Genomic DNA, 15,375 nt, shown 5'->3' on the forward strand with positions numbered 1-15,375 from the left:
TGACGTCATAGGTCAAACGGGCGCCACTGTTTCTGATTGGTTAATAGCCTCTTCCGTTTACTGCGTTCTTCATTTGAATTGTTATCGCGTAGACGCTTAACGGCTTCGGTCGCCATTATTAAAATAGCTGTGATGTTGTTAAATGTGGAACTCGGGAAGTAGCAAATTGTCTGTTCAAGGACTCAGCAGACAATATCGGTAAGCATCAGAGAAACGTAACCGAGATAATCTGTAAATGGTTAACAGACGTGAGTTTGGCAAGTTTCACAGACGAGTACGTTCTACTGTTAGCAAATGTAGCTCATTAGCTGACTGTGGCTATGGAAACAGTCTATCTTGATATTGAAATAGTTTTTAAAGGGAATTTGGTATTTCACTTGACATCGAAGGGATTTTAATGATGTTTATCAATGTATATGTTATGTAACATTTTGCACACATATGTAATACGTGGCATGTTTTACTGTCCAGACCTTTATTACAAGACCTGAAACATGGCCCAGCGTGTAGCGCCGTCAGATGGGGGAAACAAGAAGACGACCCGGGTTCGGGTAGCAGTCCGTCTTCGACCATTTGTGGCCAAAGAAGATGAGAAAGACGAGGGGCCGTGTGTCAGAGGCCTGGACGCACAGAACCTGGAGATAGTGAACTGGAGAAACGCTACAGAATCGGTCAAATATCAGTCAGTGTCCATCTCAGCCTCTATCGCATATGAATCATTGTGTTGTTATAATTTGATTATTCTTACTATGAGAATACTGTTGTTTCAGCTTTGATGCATTTCATGGAGAGCAAACAACTCAGCAAGAGGTTTTTCTGTCATCGGTGAAGCCCATTTTACCTCACACACTGAAAGGCCAAAATGCCAGTGTCTTTGCCTTTGGCCCCACAGGAGCTGGTAAGCCACGTCTATCTTGTTTCTTGGAACAATACAACTGGTGATCAATGCAGCCTCCAATGCTGTCTGTACCTTTTCTGATATTTTTAATCATTCTTTGTGGCATTGTATAACAGTATTGATATTTTACTCTTGAAGTTATCCATTTTTTTTGTGTAAATTGCTCCATGAAATACATTCAAACTCCCCCTAAATGCGCTGTTTATACAGCTGACTCCCAGGCCTATACCCTCTTCCACAGGTAAGACCCACACCATGTTGGGTAGTTCAGAGCAGCCAGGTGTGATTCCCCGTGCTGTTCGAGAGATCCTCAAACTTGTCAGTGCTAAGAATGAGGATGAAGGATGGGACTACAGCATTGGAATGTCTTATTTGGAAATCTACAATGAGAAGGTATGTCGGTTATATACACAGTAAAGTGTTAAGACGTAGTTTCTTGATTTTTGGCCATGTTGAAGAAAGTTAACTAGTGTAAAGTACTGTAGTGAACAAGTGAAATTAGGCTGTTGCCACAACAGTGAAATGAGTACTCTTTGTACCATGTGGAATTTGAGCGATTTATCAAACTGTATCTAATCTTACAAGTGAGTTTCTGTTAATAATTTAATTACTAAATTAAGTTAATTAAACTATATCTTGAAATTGGAAATAAACTTTGACTTAATTGTAATGTTGATCTTCAAGAGTATGAACTTTTAGGTTTTAAAATGGAAATCCTACATATGATTAGGTAAATAACAAAACAAATATTGAAACACCAGTCTCTGTTCATCCAAACCATGAATACAGGCCTAAAAACAATACTGTGGCATAAATTTCCTCACCTTGGCTGCTAAGGGGCTGAGGATACCTGAAGTCCAATCACTCTCAGAGAACATTTGTGTTCTTCATTTTAATTTACACTCTAAATTATTCAAATTGATGCACTCCTGTCTTTGAACGTGTCTTCCCTTTAAAAAAAGTCTTCGATCTGTGTTGCTTTGATTATTGCTACTGCATTTAATGGGAAATTGTTTCTTTGCTATTAGCAAAGTTGTGCAATCCAGCAATGCTTTCTACTTTTTTTTTGTCCTCGAAGGTTCTTGATCTACTATCACCAACCTCCCAGGATTTGCCCATCAGAGAGGACAAGGATAAGAACATCTTTATCCCTGGTCTCACCCACACAACAATCTCCTCTTTCTCAGATTTTGACAAACACTTTGTCCCTGCTAGCCTCAATCGCACTACAGCCTCAACCAAACTAAACCAGAGATCCAGCCGGAGCCACGCTGTCCTCTTAATAAAGGTTCTATACATGACTTGATCAGCTCTAACAAAAGTCTGCAGGGTTTTTGCTTTGATTGTTTCTGTTATGTATGTATTGGGAAATGGTCATGCAGCATCTTAAACAGGTTGTGGCCTTTGAGCGGTAGGCCAGAATTTGGTAGCTGGTGCTGAAATCAATTCTCTCTGGCAACACTCTAACTAGTCACTGTTGGGCTCTTTGGGGATATTCCAGGAGAGATACAAGCTGGTGTCTGCTTTGCTTTAACCAATTTAGTCCTTTCTTCATACTTGCATGCGTGCCTAAAATTGTGGATATAGGTGCATTTATCACAAAATGTGATCCTGTTTTGTGCCCTAATCGTGACTGTTCATTTGTTTGTTGTCCTCCTCTCCCATCTTTTCAATGGTGTAGGTTGTGCGGACTCAGCGGGCCTTGCCCCATAGACAGCAGACAGGAAAGCTCTACCTGGTAGACCTGGCTGGTTCTGAGGATAACCGTCGCACTGGCAACCAAGGCATCCGTCTGAAGGAGAGCGGTGCCATCAACCTATCTCTTTTTACGCTCAGCAAAGTGGTGGACTCCCTTAACTCTGGCACAGCCATCCGCATCCCATACAGAGACAGTAAACTGACACGGTTGCTGCAGGACTCTTTAGGCGGCTCAGCACACTCTGTCATGATCACCAATATTGCGCCAGAGTACAAATATTACTTCGATACTTTTAGTGCGTTGAACTTTGCCGCCAAGTCAAAGCAGATTGTGAACAAGCCTTTCACACGTGAAACTGTTGCCATGCCTGTGTTACCAGGTGAGTGAAACGGTGGGGTTTTAAAACATTTTTTAAAGGTCTTGATAACAAATAAAATGCATTAGCAGGTTCTGACAGAATTTTATTCCAGATCAATTGGGGGCACCCATGTTGCATCAGAGGATGAGGGCAAATAACAAACCCTCTGTCGATGATGGATGTCTCTTTTTTAATAGTGAAAGGGTGGTTGTTTTGAAACGATGTTGAATATATTCTTGATATTTTTTCATTTTCCCCTGGGCCTCAGCATAACACTACAGTCTAGACTTTGCCATGCCATCATCTTCTGAATTGCTTAATATTCTCGAGAATCCCACCAACAGTGTTGCTTGAGTGCGTTGAATACTAAACTGTTAATTTCCCTTGTGCCTTTTATAGTGAAGCGAGCCAGAGAAGACCGCGAGACTGCAGCGTCTGGCGCTGAGCCACAGAAGAAGAGGCAGAAGGAGGAGAGGAAACCTGAACACGATGATTCCTCACCCTTAGCAGAATTTCACAGGTTAATAACCAGACACACTAGATGAGCTGATTATTATCATCATTGGTTTGCCAGTCAGACACGTGATTGTAGTTTGATACTTAGTCCACATGACTTAAAATAACAAATTAAATCTACACAACAGCAACTTCAAACAAGATTTATGAAATGCTGAAAGCATCTGTCTCTGCAGTGTTGTAATTGGCTGCAGTTGCAGTGCCTTCTGGGATTGCTTTAGGAGAGATGCAGCTTCTGATTTCTTGCCATCTGTTATTAGCTGTTGTCTGACTGGTTTTGCGAGTCCATTTCAAATGCCTTGACCACACTTCCAGTACCTCCATCTGATGTTTCTTTGTAAACAATTGTTTCTTTCAGTCTGTCAGATCCTTCAGTCATGGACAGATTAATAGCTTTGGAGAAGCTGATGATGAGCTGCCAGGACAAAAGTAGACAGGACATGCTCAAAGATGTGGCTCAGTCACGTAAGGAGATCCAGGTGTGATCCAAACTCCAATTTGTCTCTTGGGTCTTTTTTTGATGTTTCTGATCGATCAACTCTTCCTGGATATTTGATCTTTCTTTTGCGTGTGTTGCAGGAGCTCAAAGCAAAGCAGAAGGAATTGGAGAGCAAGACTCTGCTGTTCAATCGCTTGGCTGGAGAAAAGTCAAGTACCAAACAGGAGCCTGTTTTCAACACTGCTCCTCTGCACAGAATACAGTCAACGGCTTCAAAATCCAACAAACGGCAGGCTGTTGTCCAACCGCTACACGGTCAGTCGGGAACCAAAGTTTTTATTTTTCTAAAATTATTAACATCAGCTTTACAAGATTTATAAATAATTGACTTAAAAACCACCATATTCAGAGTGTAGACACATCATATATTATTGTCTGAACTGACCTTGAAACAGAACTACATGAAACACTTGACAGCCCCTTTTTTATTCCATAATCTTGTCATTTGTTATTTACTGCTAACGCCATGTTGAATCATCTAAGCTAATGATTAGCTGTAATGTGATGCGAGACCTCGGTCTACAAAATAGAAGCCAGCGCATGTATCAAATGATGATGAGGAACAGTTATTTTTACACCCCTCAGCAACTCGGACAATGAGCCAGATAACTTTACCTGAATCTGCCTCCTGTGTTTGACTTTGAAATGTTATTTGGAGTAAATCAAATTAGTTTTAGTGTGTTTTACTACAATGTTCGGTCCTTCTGTGAAAGCATTTTTATTTTCCAACATGCTTTCTAAACATGTTAAATAATACTATTAACATAAACTGTAAATGTGTTTTGCTTCCTGACAGTGTCACAGCTCCAGGATCTTCAGCAGATTGCGGTTCTAGTCAAGAAGCCGTCTGTCTGTGTCAAGAAGAAAGATGGGAAGCATTCAGACCAGTTTGAGGTCAGAATCTGAGCCTTGAGTGTTTTGTGAAGCATCAAAACAAGCTGACATAATGTTCAATGCAACACCTCACATAGTCGTTTGTCAAAATGGACCTTTTCAGAGTAGTATATACTGTACATGTACAGTAATGATTTTATTTAAATTTATAAAATGCAGTCATTTTTTTATTTATTCTCAGCCACCGGATGGTAAAGAGAACAGAATGGATTGGGAATTGGAATCCCAGCTGGACACTTCAGTGCTGGAGCAGTCCAGAAAGAAAATCCTCCAGATTCTCAACGCCGGCTCCCTCAAGGAGCTGAAGGGTCTGCAGCAGATCGGTGACAAGAAAGCGAAGCTCATTCTGGGCTGGAGGGAGGTCCATGGTCAATTCACAGAGGTGAAGGCAATGTCAGGCTGAGATCTCATTTTTCTGATTCCATGTCTGGAGAGGTGAAGAGTTCATTTCACTGGTGTTCACTTGTGACTTGTTTTGCAGTTGGAAGACCTGGTAAAAGTTGAGGGTATGTCAGCAAAGAGATTTTCCTCCTTCATGAAGGTGAGCAAATTCTGTCTTGAGCCACATCGGGGCATAAGCAGTCACTTAGAGTGAAATATCTTTAACTATTGAAGTGTTTCCTATGAAAGGACTTAAAATTGTTTGCCAACTTTAGAATATTAATACTTTAATAGTGTTTTTGAGCTGTGGAAAATGACAGTACTGTGCTCGCCAACAGAACTGATTTCATCTGGATGGTATTTCTTGTGTTCATTAACAATAAAAGTAATGGGTTTTTTTTCTTTCAGGCGAACATCCTGAGTGTGATGGGAAAGTGATTTTATTTTATATATTTTACCCTGTGTCTCATGTCTGTACATAACTGTCTATCCTGGACGCTTTTCACGAACTATTGATATTTTTGTAGATACTACTGCGTTCCAGGTGGGGGCGCACCATCCTTTTTTTTTTTCTCATGCATTCTTAAATGTTTTATTCCATAATTCTAAATAAACGTGTAACACGTTACACATGTGGTATTTGTGGTTCCTTTACTCAATTGTCGGATCGATCATCTTTAATAAATCTCTGGTGATAGAGATCGATGCGCCTCCGCTGTGATGGAGACGGGAGGACTCCCTTCATCACGGGTTGCTGTGATGCAGCGTCATTGGATGTTCAGAGGCTGTGGGGGGGGGAGTAGAGGTGGATGCTATTACCCCCTCCTCCCACATTACCTAGTCTGTTTGATTTCACTTTTCATTTCACACACACACCCCTCACCCTATCGTCCATCCCAGCGGGAACGAGGCGCGACTAGAGCCGTAGTGAAGCGACCAGAGGACGGATCCGTAGTGGCTGCAGAGATGATCGTTCGCCTTTGATAACGGATTGTTTTGCACCTCAGAATAATACGATGGTAGAACCGGGGATCGTCCGGTTTCTCTGAGAGGCGCTGCAATTTAAAAAGGTGAGTTATTGGAGAGGGAAAAAAACTGTTTTGCGCATTGTTTTGATTGGAAATTCTGAACTGGAGCATCTGATCAGGATTTTAATAGTCAATAGTATACTGCAGGCTTTGTTGTTCTTTTTCCTGCTGATCGTGACGTGCCTTGAGGCGGTAATCACGAATACAAATCGGCAGCAGGAGGATTAATAAGCGGCTCCTCCTCCACTCGTTGATCGAGTATTTCTCCTTTGTCCTGTTGGCTTTTCTGTCCTGGCCTGGAACCTTTTGTTCCAACAACCGTCCACTATCATCCACTTAGAGCCTGTGTACACACGAATTATGGTATGTACACACCTGCACGGTCGAATCCTACCGTTTCAAAGGAGCTGCCTCCATCTGCCATGCCTTTCTTTGTACTCCATCATTGTGACCCTCTTTTTGTTATCTGATGAAGCTGCTCGACTCTTGATCCATCAGGCCTGAACCTGTGTGTGTGTGTGTGTGTGTGTGTGTGTGTGTGTGTGTGTGTGTGTGTGTTTTATCTGTTTACACAGTGTGTAGTGATCTAAAGATGTTTTCAAAAGTAAAACAGGATGCATGTTGAATGATTAGATCCAAAATGAATTAATGGATTAGACCTATTTGTGAAATTATGGGGAAGCCCTTGATTTCTAAAACAAGAGTTATCTGAAGATGAAATGTACAACAGTGCATCAGTACAGGACTATATATCTATGCATCTCCTAGAATAGTCCTGAATGTATGCTGTGGATGTTACAGATTTTCACAGAACACTGCAATTTGTATAATGTGTTCTACTATTATGAAGGTAGGAGTATTTATTATGGTTAATTCATGTGTACGGTTGGGTAAAGCAGCACATCTTATAATTGTTTGATAAATGTGAAAACTTTAGTGAATCTAAATGCAAAGGATGTGAGATCTGAACTGAACAAAAAATGATTGGTATAAATTCAGATTAAGAAATCCTCCCGTCTTTAGTCACACCCTCTAAGATATTTTCCAAACCTGGGTCAAGTACTGAAGAAATTAAAAAATGTAGCAGTCATTTCTAGGACAATTTTTATTCTAAAAAATAAGTGTACATCTACTTGTTGGGTGAGTTTTGTGATAATTCTTAACATATGAGACTTGGTAAAGCTTGATGGATTTTTGTGGTTAGTCTGGAATCAGAAAACAGAATTGGCAGAGAAGTGACCCATGTTGCTGCCTTTATCCTATCGATGCCACATGACTGCTCCCTTGCTGATCTAACCCTCCTGTGTTAGCTTGAGAGGAAAATGACATATGAGAGAATGTCATGAGTGGGATGGTGCCAGTGGGATGCTGGGGTAGTGAACGGTCACCTGTCACCCTCACGCTGGTGCTGATGGGATAGTGTCACCGCGCCCATGTGTCCTGACTCTGGATGAGCGTGATGTCACATTTCTAGAGAGAAATCATCCCTGACATAAACCCCTGAGGAGACTGTGTGTGTCAGTCCATTAAGACCAGGATTACCGCTGTGGCTAAAACAAATGTCGAGTTGCGTCACTTTAGAAATTCACGGTGGTTTAATGCAGTACAGGACTATATATGGACTTTTTTAAAATTAATAATAAAAATAATAATACGTGTGGTTGTTTTCATACAACATAACTACACAAGAAAATATTTACAGCCCTTGAATGCAGATTTTGCACACCTCTTGTTCCACATAAGAACACATATCCAGCAACATTTACGTCTAAAAAGAAGAAAACCAGAAGACAACAAAACGATCTTCTTCACCAAATCATCAGAATGATGATTCATCAGTGACTGGCTCTCCTTAACAGAAGGAATTACTATAAACTGAGGTGCTCCCTTAAATTATAAAGTTCAATGGCCAATAATGAAGTTTTCTTTATTCTCATTGTCCTCTACTTGAGTAAAAGGAAACCCCGTCACAAGAATAAAAGTTAAATGAAGCTTATCTACCATATTGCACAAAATTAATATTTTTCATCATGTCTTTTCTTTGGAGTGAAATTTCATTTTTGGGTGAAAAAAATGTTCAACTTTTCTTTTTTTCCACTACGAAACACTGAGCGTCCCTCCTTTTAGAGTAACTCATTTGACATAAACCTCTCTCCTCCTCACTTTAGCTCGCTGGAGGGAACAGTTTACAAAAAACTTTACATATTTTCTGGCCCTCAGGTTTAACTACAGGTTGTACTGTACAATCAGGACTGGACCAAACAGAGAGTCTTCACTTTGCTGCCAGTATGTCTGTGAACATGATGCCGTGTCCCACCGTTTGGCCCGGGGAGGAACAACCATCCCTGCTGGATCAGGAGGAGTGTCTGTCGGGTCAAGCCCCCGTCTCTGAGCCCTGTCTGCCCGCCATTAGTGAACAACACATCCACAGCAGCAGCAGCAGCCCGGCCAACGCCAGGCTCCCCTGCAGCCAATCCAAAGGAGAGCTCGTCATCGTCATCAACGAGAAGCTGAAGAACGGTGAGTGACCTCAAGGAACGGGTGGAGGGAGGGCGCCACATCTGCTGAATCAGCTTAACATTTGTCCGTCCTTGTCCTCTCTCGTGTGTAGGTAACGGGATCCACCCAGCGCCTGCAGAGAGCACCTCCCCGGTCATCTCCTCTCCCCCCCGAAGACAGCACTCCATCTCTTATCCCCATAATGGCAAAACCAGGAAGGGAAGCAGGGCGAGCTCCATCGCCTACACCGCCTTCTCACCCAGGCCGTCACTTTCCCGCCACTCCAGCATTGCCACCAACCCGCCGCTGGACCGGACAAAAGTTAAAGACTACCTCCTCCTGTCCGTGCTGGCCTGCTTCTGCCCCGTCTGGCCTATCAACATTGTAGGATTCGTGTACTCCATCATGGTGAGACGAATGCCTCGCCTTGAATGTCTGTTGTTTTTTGTTGTTTCTTTTAAACATGACCCAAGCTAACAGATGTTGAATTCACTTCTACAGTCAAAAAACAGTCTGGAGCAGGGGAACCTGGATGGCGCCGTGCGTCTGGGACGTGTGGCCAAGATGCTTTCCATGGTGTCTCTAGTAGGCGGGACGGTCATAATCATTGCCTGCATTGTCAACCTGGCTAGTGAGTGTCCCAAATCCGACCTTTAAACCTTAACCATACCCCTGTTTTGTCTTCCTGTTTTTCTTTCATAAGTCAGAAACTTGGTACTGGTACTATTCATCACAATATAGCATTTAGTTCTGTTAGCACAATCTGACGGTGATATTATTTCCATCCATGGCAGACTCGATGAGGATTCCTGCACCTGTTCTTGTACACGCGATCAGAACATACTAGTCACGTTCTACATTATAGGACATGTTGATTCCATTTGCATGGATGGTCTCCAGCCTCCAGCTGTAACCGACTGCATGCCCCAGATTGTCCTGTGTGTATCTGTAGTTTGGTGTCTGTTGTTTGCCTGGATCTATTGTGTCTGTAGAAAATGTCTTGTTGTCTCTGTACTATATGTATACATATATTTTGTATGTTATGAACGACAAGCTCACAAGTCCAATGAATGCCTGTTTGTTATGCCTGATAAATAAATGTATTTTGTTAACAGATCGGTGATTATTACTCAGTGATGTTTAAAGAAAGGACTGAGTGCTTGTTTTTTTTTATTCTTTACATTTAAACCAGAGCAAGAAGGGTCGCACCGTGAGGCGATTCTTTGCCTATTCCTCCAGGTCAAAGGGATACTTGTTTTTGAATGCTCACAGTTGCAGCCTGTTGGGTCTCATTAAGCCAAGACATGTTCTAATTAACAGAATTACTAGAAGAACAACTGTACACAAGGGCTCTGGGACTCAATATCCCTTGTTTTTCTCATTATGTAACCGTCGTCCTTGTTCTATGAAAGTTTATACGTCCGTGCTAAGTTACAGTAATGTATAGCTCTCCAACTAATACGCTTCCTTTTCTTTTTTTAGTAAATGTGAAAACCTGAGTTTCATCCCGGGATGAAACTGGATAATGCAACAGACTGCCTGGCCTACACCTGCACCACTGTCCTTACCGCCATGTCATTACCTGGATGTGTGACAAATATGCACCTGATATACAGTTGTTACTTATATTTCTGTAATCTATATTAATCCCCTTTGCTAATGGAAGAAAATAGCATATGCTAATGACGCTGCTCCTTTTCAAGAGAGGGCATATCTGTAGGTTATTAGATGGAGGAGGGAGCAGACAGTCTAATCAGTCCCTTTGTATTCTGGTCAACGCTCATTCTTGTGAGAGACAAACTCTTTGAGAATCCCAGCATCAGCACCCTGCAGAACAGATTCAGACAAAGTGGAATGGAAAATGTGGAGACGCTCACAGATCATAAAGCCTCAGCCCCCACATCACAAGTTCCAGCAAAATGTCCGCCAAGTCCTTCCTTTAGCGCGCTGATGACAGGACAGCATCACAGCTCCAAGCCTGCAGTTAAATCCCTTCGGATGTGCGGAGAGGCTCTGGGATTTGTGTCCCGTTGGAATCACTGAGCACAGATTCATCCCTGGGAGAGAAGAAGCACTTTCAATCACTTTATATTCTCTTGTTTTCACACTCTCATCCATGTTGCTCTTATGGCTTCCCTCCATGCATTATTGATTTATTTGTACAAGTGGAAGAAGAGGATGGAAGCCATCCTCACTAAGGACTAGCTATGGGTGCTAAACCAGAAGAAGGCACAGTCATTACTACGAGGAAAAAATTGTGCCAAAAGAAGTCCTTTGTTTTGTTGTTGTCGTCGTACTGGAACATCAGAGGTGTTGATCCTCTGCTGCACCTTTAATGTATATCCACTGGACGCCACTGATCACTGTGAGCCGGGGAAACGTCACATGTTCACGTGCAAACCCCGCTGTAGCAAAGTTCTTATTCTTTTTCATTTTCCAGTCAAGGTAATTGCATCATGTATAACTTTTTGATAATGTTTGTAAAACGATTTAGTAGCGGGATAATCTGCTGTAGAAGACAGCTGCTGGTAGTGCTGTGTACATGTGGCCACCGCTGTTTGGTTAATAAATTAAATAGCTTGAGGTTTCAGTTAAAGCTTTGGGTGGACCCTCAATCGGTATTTTCAAACTAGAGGAACTGGCACATCTGACCCTGATAAGAACCCCTAACAGCACTGAACACCTTAAATTAAACCCGGTATGTCAAAAGACACAGTATATTCTGTTTTTTGACGGTTAGTTTGTAGAACTGGTTCGGACGATTACAGTTTTTTAGGAATGAGGTGTGATATGACTCATTTAAAATCTGGTTTATTGTTATTCTATCTTTGTGTATCCTTAACCAACCTCTAATCTTTATACATTTGTGATTCGCACTGTGATCTTAAATGATTTGGTTGATAGAAAGGATCAAACCCTTCTTATTTATTATGACCTGAATTTTTATTCATGTATAGGAATATCTCAATTTTTCATATTGAGTTCAATGTTAGTGCTAAACATGTAAAATGAATTGTAATCGACAGCTGATGTATTCTGCAGATATAGATCTCAATATTGTGATAAATCTCTAGTTGTTCTTGAGTTAGCATTAAGTAGCTATGATCTAACATAGACAGGGAACTCTCCCGACAGTCGTTATCACCACCGGGCTTCTATAATCTTAGTGGTTATTGGCATGTTGTTTATTTTTATTAATGTATGATGGTGGAAGTTGGCACTTGGAATATTATTCTTCTGCAGCACATTCATAATAAAGACACAATGCATGCACCATGCTGTCATTGATTTTGAGATTTTGTTTTATTGGCAAAAGGTCATAGAGAAATAAGTGGGTTGTTTTTTTTAATACCGTAAATGTGGTTGCAGGTGGTTCAGTGTGATGGTGTGTAAACTGCAGAATTTGAGAGTACATCATGTTCTCGGGGAGGGGGGGGGGCAGGAAAAAACAAAATGCAGACTTGGGCAAGACTGAGGAAACACAGATAGTTGGATGTAAAGAAAGAGAACACCTGGGGTGACTCCAGCAATATCAGAGCAGATTTTTCTCATTACGTATTTACGTTTTTGCTGCTGAACTATGAATCCAAATCAACATTTTAAATCATTTTTCTACATAAACATTATCATCTTATCTGTTTGATCCTAAAGTAATCTAATAACCGATTAATCGTTTGAATCATTTGTCCAGGAATGAGGGATCGTCTGCAGCTGTTTGACTGACTCAGTGACACAACATTGATTGGTGCTAAATCAGCATTCTAACATTGTCACAAGTAACATATAACTTTTTTTTTTTTAATTGTTTTCGGATGTGCTGCATATGTTATTCTCCAACAAAAGAAAAACAAATTAACAAATAAGTAATGACTATCAGCACTGGCTGCTTTCCTGGTTTTAATGTTTGCAGCAGTCACAAGTCCAATGTTAAAAATGGGGTCATGATGAACTTGGAAAAAAAAAAAAAAAGCATTTAAAATCATGATTAAGTTGTTTTAAAAATCTCTGAAGTGAGAATCCGGTGTGATACTATATAGGCCAATACAAGCAAAATAAACATAAATGCTCTGAAAATGGATTACGAAGCGATTTTAAGAGTTCACAGGGAAAAAAAACTGAAAAAAGCTACATTTGCAGAAAAATAACAGCTCTCACAACGTCTGACAGCAGCAAATCCCCTCTAACAATGTGAACATTTTGACAGTGAACTACATTTTGCTTGGTACTCAGCTAATTTAGTGGTGGGGATATAGTCGACTGTGGCTGTAGCGTGGATCAGGATATGAGACAGGGTCACATCCAGATGCAATAAGTGGGTCAGGGATTATCCAGCTGGTCACATAAACACAGAGGCTGTGAGTCAACTTGGCAGCGTGTGGATGCATCATGACCAGCCTGTCAGTCTGCATAGCAAGTAATAACATAATGAGATAGACTGACCTGCGGCGAAGTGGCTCTGTTGGTGCCTGGCTAATTTGTACAAAGAGCTGAGCCTGAGAGAAAAGCATTCTGACTGTAAACGGATGCTTTGCTTGGTTGGACCGTTGTGGAAAGAGTTATTAGTTAGAAAGTTAGATATGTTTAAAATACAGATCAATAAAGTTCTCAGCTTGTAGGTGAAGAAAGAAATCTGATCTTTTTGATGGAGATGCAGCTACATAAGTCATACTTCAATGTGTTGTACACACACACACACACACACACACACACACACACACACACACACACACACACACACACACACACACACACACACACGCACACACACACACACACACACACACACACACACACACATACGCACACACACACACACACACACACACACACACACACACACTCAAGTGATGCTGATGAGGCAGCTCTGTTTCCATATTATGTCACTGCACCTATAAGTAATAGTCTAAAAATAGCTTATGCCTCATGATGTGACTCAGTGATCATCAGGGAACCCGACGCCCAGAATATAGAATCACACCTGTGTCATCATTTCATCCAGATCCACCTCAAACTGTAGTCACGTCTGTCTTGGCCTAAACCCCATCCTCACACACACTTCATGGTAATACAGTAATCCAAAAAAATCTGATAATAAACCTGTGATTTTTTTCTGACATCACAAAGTGCATTCTGTGGATGAAGCTAATTGTTGGATTTGTGTTATGTTATCAGTTGTGAAAGAAAGTTTTCATCTTGGGTTTTTGGTCTGTAATTAATAATCAGTGCAATCCGTCACAGTGACAGATTTTCCATTAGTTGTTGGATGTTTGCCACCTTCGTAATGAGAAACAAACTAATGATGAATTTTCTGTTGCCCTCATTTGTATTTGTAAACTCATCATTTCTGATAGAATTACATTTTGCAATCACATGCATGTGGAACAAATTCATCATTGAACAGCATAGCTTGGTTTATATCTCCATCAGGATATGTGAAAAGTAGGTTGATCATTTCAAACGTATATATCTACACACTGAACGTATGTATGTTGTGATACCTGTCATTGTACTAGATGGATGGATTTCTTTCACTAGAAACTTCTGTGGCTGTGACTTTTAAAATAAGAAACACAATAATTAATGATTGAGTAAATTTAAAAAATATTTGGATTAGAAGATTTTATCACATGCAAAAATAACAAACCCACATATGTCAAACTACAGAAGCTCCAAAGTGAGGCAGCATAAATGCCCGGTCTGAAAAGATTCTGACCATGAGCGTGTGAAGAAAAGGTGGTGGGTAATGCAGGTAATGAGTAGACATCTACTTATTGACCTGGAGACACTGAATGGGCCAGTGAGGTGAGCTTCAGGCTCATATTCGGACTATTATTACTTCTACACTACATTTCATCAAACTGCTAAATGGTTATAATCTTGACTAGATGGCAGTAATGAGCTCATCATCAGCGGGTGGACTGTGACTCTGTGATGAATTATTGTCATAATGTTTATATATAATACTCTAATCTCTCTATAGCATCCACCTTACATTGACTTGCATATTAAGCTGCTGTTTTATGGTAATTAGATGACCATGTGTGAGCTGGAGTATTTGCATTTAACACCAACAGCTCAATATCATCCTACCTACCTACATTATGTGTTTTCTCATTTAGCAATAATGTTGGCTCTTGTCCCCATAGGGAGGACACAGCTTGGGTTTAAAGAAATATGTGTGGTAGTACACAAATCTGTAGTAGTAGTACACAAACCACTGGATTTCATATTAATCCTCACTGTACAAAACAACTATTATTTTTCTAAACTGTTATATTAGAGATGTGTCCAGCACTCGTTTTGTGTTTTGTGGTATTTCTTTTATGTTCTTTTATTCTGAAAACCTCTTCCTGGTATTAGGTGTTATTGCAGCCTCTGAGTCTGCTGATCACTTGAATTTAATAGAACATTTGCCACATTTGCCACTATAGATGCACCACAGAGAATGCCCTCAAATGTCCTTTTTTCCTCATATCAGTTTAGGTTATTGTATCGCACGCCGCGGATCTTTTTATCGGCAGGTATATATTCATATTCATCAACTCTGGACCTAGAATTTTTGCAGGAAAAGACAAACATTGATGACATGTGTAATGCTGTATC

General features: G+C 40.8%; 2 protein-coding genes across 6 annotated transcripts; both read left to right on the forward strand.

The window, feature by feature from the left end:
• The first annotated feature begins 53 nt into the window (after positions 1–53).
• On the forward strand, positions 54–5,873 carry kif22 (kinesin family member 22). Of its 2 annotated transcripts, XM_068305055.1 has the most exons (13): positions 54–198; positions 472–682; positions 771–898; positions 1,140–1,291; positions 1,977–2,186; positions 2,580–2,976; positions 3,355–3,475; positions 3,830–3,950; positions 4,051–4,225; positions 4,767–4,864; positions 5,046–5,246; positions 5,346–5,405; positions 5,654–5,873. In XM_068305055.1, the coding sequence occupies exons 2-13, from the start codon at positions 495–497 to the stop codon at positions 5,681–5,683; spliced, it is 1,881 nt and encodes a 626-aa protein (XP_068161156.1). In that variant the 5' UTR covers positions 54–198; positions 472–494; the 3' UTR covers positions 5,684–5,873. The 2 variants fall into 2 exon arrangements, with proteins under 2 accessions (XP_068161156.1, XP_068161155.1); XM_068305054.1 differs by having other exon boundaries at positions 5,346–5,873.
• A 262-nt stretch (positions 5,874–6,135) lies between these two features.
• Positions 6,136–12,012, forward strand: prrt2 (proline-rich transmembrane protein 2). 4 transcript variants are annotated; one of them, XM_068305848.1, is made up of 5 exons: positions 6,136–6,315; positions 8,494–8,793; positions 8,885–9,180; positions 9,274–9,403; positions 10,255–12,012. In XM_068305848.1, the coding sequence occupies exons 2-5, from the start codon at positions 8,562–8,564 to the stop codon at positions 10,269–10,271; spliced, it is 675 nt and encodes a 224-aa protein (XP_068161949.1). In that variant the 5' UTR covers positions 6,136–6,315; positions 8,494–8,561; the 3' UTR covers positions 10,272–12,012. The 4 variants fall into 4 exon arrangements, with proteins under 4 accessions (XP_068161949.1, XP_068161946.1, XP_068161948.1 ...); XM_068305845.1 differs by lacking the exon at positions 10,255–12,012 and having other exon boundaries at positions 9,274–9,741; XM_068305847.1 differs by lacking the exon at positions 10,255–12,012 and having other exon boundaries at positions 8,524–8,793; positions 9,274–9,741.
• Positions 12,013–15,375: the final 3,363 nt, after the last annotated feature.

The sequence above is a fragment of the Antennarius striatus genome, chromosome 21 (assembly GCF_040054535.1).
Source record: "Antennarius striatus isolate MH-2024 chromosome 21, ASM4005453v1, whole genome shotgun sequence".
NCBI classification, from domain to species: Eukaryota; Metazoa; Chordata; class Actinopteri; order Lophiiformes; family Antennariidae; genus Antennarius; species Antennarius striatus.

What these genes read in the sequence shown, in the direction of transcription:
- prrt2 (XM_068305845.1), top strand. Translation starts at nt 8,562, where the DNA reads ATGTCTGTGAACATGATGCCGTGTCCCACCGTTTGGCCCGGGGAGGAA. An exon ending in CAACGAGAAGCTGAAGAACG is followed by an intron (nt 8,794 to 8,884) that starts GTGAGTGACCTC and finishes TCTCGTGTGTAG; the next exon opens with GTAACGGGATCCACCCAGCG. An exon ending in GATTCGTGTACTCCATCATG is followed by an intron (nt 9,181 to 9,273) that starts GTGAGACGAATG and finishes TCACTTCTACAG; the next exon opens with TCAAAAAACAGTCTGGAGCA.
- kif22 (XM_068305054.1), top strand. Translation starts at nt 495, where the DNA reads ATGGCCCAGCGTGTAGCGCCGTCAGATGGGGGAAACAAGAAGACGACC. An exon ending in AGTCACGTAAGGAGATCCAG is followed by an intron (nt 3,951 to 4,050) that starts GTGTGATCCAAA and finishes CGTGTGTTGCAG; the next exon opens with GAGCTCAAAGCAAAGCAGAA. An exon ending in TGTTGTCCAACCGCTACACG is followed by an intron (nt 4,226 to 4,766) that starts GTCAGTCGGGAA and finishes GCTTCCTGACAG; the next exon opens with TGTCACAGCTCCAGGATCTT.